The 8,349-nt window shown below is 40.1% G+C and overlaps 2 protein-coding genes across 5 annotated transcripts in view; one reads left to right on the plus strand and one right to left on the minus strand.

Annotated features, from left to right (window-relative positions):
* LOC106808243 (transmembrane protein 56-B-like) overlaps positions 1-1,816 on the minus strand; it is an 8,260-nt gene extending 6,444 nt beyond the window's left edge. The window contains exon 1 of the mRNA XM_014810874.1: positions 1,786-1,816. The gene's annotated coding sequence lies outside the window, so the exon portion shown is untranslated. The remainder of the gene's footprint in view (positions 1-1,785) is intronic.
* Positions 1,817-3,277: 1,461 nt separating this feature from the next.
* LOC106808242 (CDK5 regulatory subunit-associated protein 3-like) overlaps positions 3,278-8,349 on the plus strand; it is a 17,626-nt gene continuing 12,554 nt past the window's right edge. The window contains exons 1-3 of one of the 4 annotated variants that reach the window (XM_014810871.1): positions 3,493-3,614; positions 4,976-5,008; positions 5,404-5,470. In XM_014810871.1, the coding sequence (XP_014666357.1) occupies positions 5,413-5,470 (58 nt within the window). In that variant the 5' untranslated portion in view covers positions 3,493-3,614; positions 4,976-5,008; positions 5,404-5,412. Of the gene's footprint in view, positions 3,300-3,492; positions 3,620-4,975; positions 5,009-5,400; positions 5,471-8,349 lie in introns of those variants that run through there. The other 3 variants (XM_014810873.1, XM_014810870.1, XM_014810869.1) reach the window with 3 other exon arrangements.

Consider the following 8,349-nt stretch of genomic DNA (forward strand, 5'->3'; position numbering starts at 1 on the left):
GAGTATTTGACCCCGGACTCGCGTTAATTTTGCACCCTGCTCTATATGTCTATACTAACCATATATTCTGTTATCAAATATCATGTACATTTGTTATCATACATTTGTTTGATATTGTTTAAGAGCCTTTCAAGAGCTCATGTTATTCTGTATGTCCTGTACCAATGAAATAAAAAATTACTTACTTTTATTTTTAATGTCACCATAAAAGGCCATATTAGCTTAAAAAAAAAGAAAGAAAATTTTTCTACGAATTTCATGATATATCAACAAACGGGCCTATATATTGTAGATAAACATTTAGTGTAGCAATAAACTAGAAAAAATCATTTGTGATACAAAGGCATTGTCAAGGGCAGATACAACAGCAGATACCAATGTTGGGTGCGACTGTTGAACCGCGGGCCCAGAATTACAGCCCTGGGTCTGGGCTCAGATTTATCATCAAATATTTACATAGCGCATGCTGTGCATTTTATCTGACTCAGTGCAATCAATGTTTCCTCCTGACAGTCCTGTCTTAGTTCGTGAAGCAGGCGATATTATACTGGCCACTAAATAATGCAATTAGGACTCAATCCTACTTAGATGCATCATTAGCTATAGCCCTCCCGCTGCCTGTGAGAGTGTGAGTCAGGAAACCTACATAACTAAACTAGCCATAGCATGGCGCGTGCCGTGGCGATTTTAAAGTGCGCACACCCACATTTGCGAAAATGAATTGGGATCACCTAATAGCAATACATCCTTGAACCGTGGAAACGGGGGCTATAGTACACTACCAGGGAATTTTTTTTAAATGGGTGCTATTTCTATGCCCTCAGCAGCAATATGAACATGATATTTCTTGGCTTATATATAAGCATGAAAAAAAAATGCAATGTACAAAAATCATAGTGATTGTATACAGTACTAAAAATATAAACATGATAATGAGTAGTAACGGCGCTAGTCTAGTTAACATGACTGACATCACGTGACGTCAGATTAGCAAAATCAGTCGCTGGGTGCGCCACAAGTAATAAATGTTGAGATCCCGCTGCCTCGTGTCCCAACTCGTGCCGTTCGGCTAGACCCACTCCTTGCAACGAAGAAAACTGGATTCTTGCCAATTGCGTGAGATTTTCGGGACTATTAGATATGCACGTGAGAGCGTGAGATTGTGCTGAATTGCGTGAGTCTCGCGTGAAATTTGAGAAATCTGGACCATATAAATACGGGCCCTCCCCAGTCCAGCAATCATTTTGTCATCAGACAGTCAAGCGAGATGGACCTCAGAGAAAAAGTGCAGAAGCTTCTGATGAGGACCCCAACCTAGATGAGAACGCAGGCTGACATAGTTTCATAGGTTGTCAACCCTTCACAAAGTTGTCTCACATTTCTCGGCACTTTCTGACTCACGGAAACTAAATTGAGAAGGTTCGAGATGGGTTCGAAACACCCGCGACGACTCTGTGTCTCTTTTGAGACACTCATTTTTCATAACTCTCTTTCACCTATTACTACTACTACTACTAGTAGGGCCTATTAGTAACCGGTATTATTGCCGACAATTGAAGCGTTTGTTGCAGATGAGCATTTGGACGGCATTTACAGGAAATTGTCGGCAATAATAGGTGAAAGAGACTATAGAAACATTAAGACTTTGGTAGTAAATAGATTTCGTATTTATTTAGCATTATATTTTATCAAGAGCTCATTAACCCCAAATTATATTATTGAAACGCTCCAAGTGCCTGTGATTCATGGCACCCCTCAGTGTAGATACAATAATGTAACCCAAACCCAGGATAGGTTGTATCTTGTATCTTGTATCTTGGCGCCCTCTCTTGTATTTCACAAGGCACCCGAATCAACGAGTGCGGGGATTATCTAGAAAACAAAGGGATAAACGTCGCCTCTAATTTTCTAAATGTTAGTTTCACGAATCGCCAGAATTTTCCGTACATATTCTAATGCGTGGTTTTATATATCGCAGGCTGGAGGTAATCGGTAGCCGTCGGTCGTTCAAGCCCCCTTTTTGCGTTAGGGTTAGGGTTAGGATTAGGTAGGGTTAGGTTTAGGGTTATGATTAGGGTATGGTTTAGGGTTAGGGTTAGGTTCTAGCTCATCTAAACTCTCAATCGTGAATTTATTTCCCAATGCGTTATTCAAATCTAGCGCCACCGCCGCCATCTTGTCTCGTTAAGTATGAAAGCAATGGACTCCCTACCCGTAGCCTCGATACATTAAGATACGGCTACCGTACCGTAGCCAACTGCCTTTTAATATTGGAAGTGTCTACTGCAACGGTACCGTCGCGATTATTTTTCTCTTAAAGTCACGGTACTGACGGTACTGACGCCTGATTGGTTGAGCTTGTTTTTCTCGCGATATACATAGCACATCCAAAATTTTAATTCAATATGTGGCAGCAGCGCAACGGTTAGAGCGCTTGCGCCAAGTATGAATGGTCGCGGGATCGAATCCCATCAGTTTCTAATTATTTTCCTGTTTCTGTATTTTTCTATCTTTATCTGTTTAACATTTTTTTTCACATTAACGCAAATATTTACATTATTTATTTAAACATTTTAATAACAACAATTAATTTTTTACAACAATTAAAAATTAAATTTTATAATTTATAAGTTAGGGTTAGGGTGAGGTAGGTTAGGTTTAGGGTTAGGGTTAGGTTAGGGTTATCGTATATATCGTATAAAATCGTATATATAATATCGTACCAAAAGCAACGGTAGTATTATTCGCCGATAGATGGCTGGCATCATACCGTGACTTTAAGAGAAAAAAAATCGCGCGACGGTACCGTTGCAGGGCAACAGCCTTTTAATATTCCATGACTGTGCCTTTTCCAGTTATCTATTGTTTGTCCCTCCTTATATATTTCATAACTATCGCAATTATATAAATGTCCATATCTTCTTTCATATCCTTATTACATCTATTAGTATTAGTAAATATAGTATTACTGCTATCATTGCTAAAATTATTTAAAAAATTAAAGTATCTTTTAGTCATCATCGCATGTTCACGAATCGGCTAAATGTGGTTAGGTGGCAGCAAGGAGCTAAATATAACAAGGGCCAGATTGGGCCAGATATGGCCAGATTGGGCCTTAAAATTTGGCCAGATATGGCGGGCGCTTCCTCTCCTTGTTATATTTAGGCTCCTTGGGTTGCAGACCTATCCTGGGTTTGGTTACATTATTGTATCTACCTCACTCTCAGTGAATCAGTTGAGTTGACAATAACTTAGTAAAACATTGCGATTACGACCATGTAACACGTAAACAAGGACAGGTAGGGACTTAGAGCTAAAGCCTATACTTCTTGGTTATAATTTATTTATAACAGAGTAGATAATTAATCTAATAATCATTTTAATACTCACTTCACTCAAACTCAGAGTACGCGATACGCAGGTCGAGCGAATACAAACACGCGCGCGCCTGGTGGAAATCGTGGGATGAGGATTTGAATGCTCTTTTGTCAAGCTACGTCTTTGGCTACGTGTAAACAAATTCGCATGTTGGACGTGTGTACTGACTACTGTCACATATTTTTAACACTTGTTACTTGTGTGAGGTGCATATTGCATCTAACGCACTGAGACCATGCAGCAAGTAAACCACGTGTCAACTTATACGTTGGTCACGCTGGACACTATTTATGCGTGCGTGGATTGTACAAACTAGACGTGGAATGAGACCTAAACCAGCAGTAACTGTTACCACTACCAGGCAGCGCACTTCTGCTTACTCTGAACACACTCATACTCATGTAGTCATAGCCTCCAAGACAACGGTCTTGCTAGAGTGTAAAGACAATCAGGTCGCAACAGCCTGTCGCGCTTGCACACTCACTGACGCGTGAGAGGGTCTATGTCCCACCGGTGTCATCTGCCGGAAGACCTGGTACCGGTCGCGGTATAACGCGAACTACCTCTGGTGACTAATCTAATATGTCGAACGCGTACCTCGCTACTCCACTAACGGTCTAGCGGAGCGCCTACCTGCCTACTCCTTAAGCCGTACGCAACCCTAACCCTAAGCCACCTTAACCCTAACCCACCTAACCATATCAAATAAGTTGACGCAGGGTACTCCGTATACACCGGACCGTACCGAGGGTAGTTCCGCAGTACCCTGGGGGACATAAGACCCTATGAGGCCTCACGACACACGCGCAGGCTCGCGCACGACACACAAGTCGCGACACTGGACAGAGTGCTGACAAGTGTGACAAAGTACTGAAAAAGTTCAATATGTTTAGTATAAAATCAGATGATATGTATATTATCATTATTGTGGCAGCACTAGTACTAGTGAGTAGTGTTAAAAGTGTACACACAAATTACAATGATACGTCATCATCCGTCTTCATCCAAGCTTGTTTACAAATTGCAGTCAACTGTCAATGTCACGTGTGACAATTAAGCTATAGTATAGACTATAATACTAGTATGTGTTATGTGGTACGACATTATACAGTCGTTGAGATTGCCAGGCTATAGGTTTAGCAATAGTAGTGTGGAAGTACAGAATGTTTCATAGGATCTATGCTAACGAGGCATATGCAAATCTGGGCATATCCAGTATATACCTTCCTTACCATATCACATCCACATTCATACCCATCACAGACAGATGTATATGCATATATCAATAATTATTATGGTATGGACACACACACGCATACAGTGTCACACACACACACACACACACACACACACACATGTACACATACCGTATTCATTGTACAATGAATTATAGCCTGGCTATATAGGCTATAGATACTATTTGAATTCATATTTATATTATTATATCAAGACTCAGAGTAGGCTCTACTAGAGCGAGCATAACTTTGACTCACATTTACCTACTGCAGTCTTCACGAAAAAAAATTTGAGCCACTTTGGGCAAGTATTCTGTAAAAAGTATATGACTGAATGACATTCTATAGTTACCCATATATTTTGCAGGAATATTTTTGGGATATTGAGTAAAGAAGTATATGCCATTCATTTCCAGTGAATTTAATTTCCAGTCCATTTCATGATTTTAAATTAAAACTCTAAGCCCCTTTAGTTAATGGCCAGTGTCATTATATTTTATGCGTTATGAAAATAGGAGCCCGTCGGTCAATTGAGCTTGCAATGTTTACATGTCCGCTAAGATTCCTACACGTCTTGGGCGTCAGACGCCTGGCTAAATTAGATGACTGCTACTGTTTAGGTGGCAGGACGTCGGCAACAGAGACGTATCTACCAAATACACCCAATGCACATGCAACTTTTGCTGCCACTCTTGTCAGAACACGTACTGCATGCACATTGATATTTTTTGACAAAGTCGTGTGGCTGTGTATATGGTAACACATGTACAACCATCTCTACTATTTTCAGTCTGGAAACATGACACAGGAGCAAATTGAGAATTTGCCAATTGACATACATTCCAATAAACTTCTTGGTAAGTTGATGGTTCATTTGTGAAGGTATTTGAAGTTTGACAACTACACACAGCATGACGATTATAATTGGTATCATCCTTTGCAGATGCTAAAAGATGGGAAATTCCATAGGTTATAGAGCTCTAGTATATATGCAGTTTAAACTGAATGTTAAACATATCTATGGTTCTTCTTAGGTATAGCTCTTGGAGAACCCTGGTCTATACTCTATACCGTACTCTATATTCTCTATGCTCTACAGGGGTAGAAATTAACTTCTGAACAAGGGAGTCCGCGGCAAAATGAGGGAGTCCGCAGTCCGAAGTTCAAAATTAAAGATATTTTAAACAATAACGCATACATGTGCTTATTTGAAAATTCATGTGGTTGCATGTCTGCCAAATTTTCTTTGGACATTTGCTAAAAAAATACGGTAATTCCGCGAGGCCGTGCTCAGGAATGAACTAGTTAGTATGGCAGAATTTTCAGGGAGTTATACGGACTCTTGCATATGTCAAATCAGGGAGTCCGGCAATAAATCAGAGAGTATTTGACTCCGGACTCCGGTTAATTTCGCACCCTGCTCTATATGTCTATACTATACCATATATTCTGTTATCAAATATCATGTACATTTGTTATCATACATTTGTTTGATATTGGTTTAAGAGCCATTTCAAGAGCTCATGTTATTCTGTATGTCCTGTACCAATGAAAATAAAGATTACTTTACTTTTACTTTTTAATGTCACCATAAAAGGCATATTAGCTAAAAAAAAAAAAAATGATATATCACACAAACGGGCCTATATATTGTGGCCATTCATAACATAGTATCAGGAGTGTATCAATATTGATACACTCCTGATAGTATGAGATTGTAGAATAATTGTCATGAATATAAAGATATTTATTTGCCAAATATAGCACAAACAGCTCCTTGACTACTGTATACGCTGTATATTTCGCAGTGGTTTAATTTTCGCGAATTTCGCGAACGCGTCCCCGACCGCGAAAATAACAATACGCAAAAATAACAACACGCCGTTCTTCGCTGATTCGGGAATCCACTGACCGCAAAATTATTTATTAACCAATCACGAAATTGTCCGTCAAGTCTGAATTCGCAAAAATATCTGTATGCGAAAAATATGGCGCTTACTTTATCCACTCATTATCACAAGAAACACTCATATATTGCAAGATTGTATATATGCACATTTACTGTCAAAGCTGAATTGGAGTAATTCCGTGTACATCAGATACAGTATAAGCTGAAATAAAATAATTGTGGAACAGGATAGAGATCCCGTGCAGTGATAAATATGTAGAAATATTTAATGATAATCTTAACAGAGTAGATAAACATTTATGTAGCAATAAACTAGAAAAAATCATTTGTGATACAAAGGCATTGTCAAAGGCAGATACAACAGCAGCTACCAATGTTGGGGTCGGACTGTTGAACCGGGCCCAGAATTACAGCCCTGGGTCTGGGCTCGGATGTTATCATCAAATATTTTACATAGCCATGCTGTGTATTTTATCTGACTCAGTGCAATCAATTGTTTCCTCCTGACAGTCCTGTCTTAGTTCGTCAAGAGCGATATTATACTGGCCACTAAATAATGCAAATTAGGACTCAATCCTACTTAGATGCATCATTAGCTATAGCCCTCCCCCGCTGCCTGTGAGAGTGTGAGTCAGGAAACCTACATAACTAAACTAGCATAGCATGGCGCGTGCCGTGGCGATTTTAAAGTGCCCCACCCCCACATTTGCGAAAATGAATTGGGATCACCTAATAGCAATACATCCTTGAACCGTGGAAACGGGGGCTATAGTACTACTACCAGGGAATTTTTTTTTAAATGGGGTGCTATTTCATGCCCTCAGCAGCAATATGAACATGATATTTCTTGCTTATATATAAGCATGAAAAAAACATGCAATGTACAAAAATCATAGTGATTGTAACAGTACTAAAAATATAACCATGGATGAATGAGTAGTAACGGGCGCTAGTCTAGTTAACATGACTGACATCACGTGACGTCAGATTAGCAAAATCAGTCGCTGGGTGCGCCACAAGTAATAAATGTCGAGATTCCCGTGCCTCGTGTCCCCCGTTTTTCGGCAAAGTTCGGCTAGACCCACTCCTTGCAACGAAGAAAAACTGGATTCTTGAAATTGCGTGAGATTTTCGGAGACTATTAGAAATGCGCGTGAGAGCGTGAGATTGTGCTGAATTGCGTGAGTCTCACGGCAATTTTTTGCACTTGCGACTGTCGCGCAACAGTCGCGCGAATGTCGTGCAACAGTCGCGCGATAGTTATGCGTGAAATTTGAGAAATCCGGACCATATAAATACGGGGCCCCTCCCCAGTCCAGCAATCATTTTGTCATCAGACGTCAAGCGAGATTGACCTCAGAGAAAAAGTGCAGAAGCTTCTGAATGAGGACCCCAACCTGGATGAGAACCAGGCTGACATAGTTTCATAGGTTGTCAACCCCTCACAAAGTTGTCTCAGATTTCTCGCACTTTCTGACTCACAGAAACTAAATTGAGAAGGGTTCGAGACGGGTTCAAAACACCCGCGACGACTCTGTGTCTCTTTTGAGACACTCATTTTCTATACTCTCTTTCACCTATTACTACTACTACTACTAGTAGGGCCTATTAGTAACCGGTATTATTGCCGACAATTGGACAATTGAAGCGTTTGTTGCAGATGAGCATTTGGACGGCATTTACAGGAAATTGTCGGCAATAATAGGTTACTAATAGGCCCTACTAGTAGTAGTAGTAGTAGTAGGTGAAAGAGAGTATAGAAAATGAGTGTCTCAAAAGAGACACAGAGTCGTCGCAGGTGTCTCGAACCCATCTCGAACCCTTCTC

The sequence above is a fragment of the Priapulus caudatus genome, unplaced genomic scaffold (assembly GCF_000485595.1).
Source record: "Priapulus caudatus unplaced genomic scaffold, Priapulus_caudatus-5.0.1 Scaffold262, whole genome shotgun sequence".
Classification (NCBI taxonomy): Eukaryota; Metazoa; Priapulida; class Priapulimorpha; order Priapulimorphida; family Priapulidae; genus Priapulus; species Priapulus caudatus.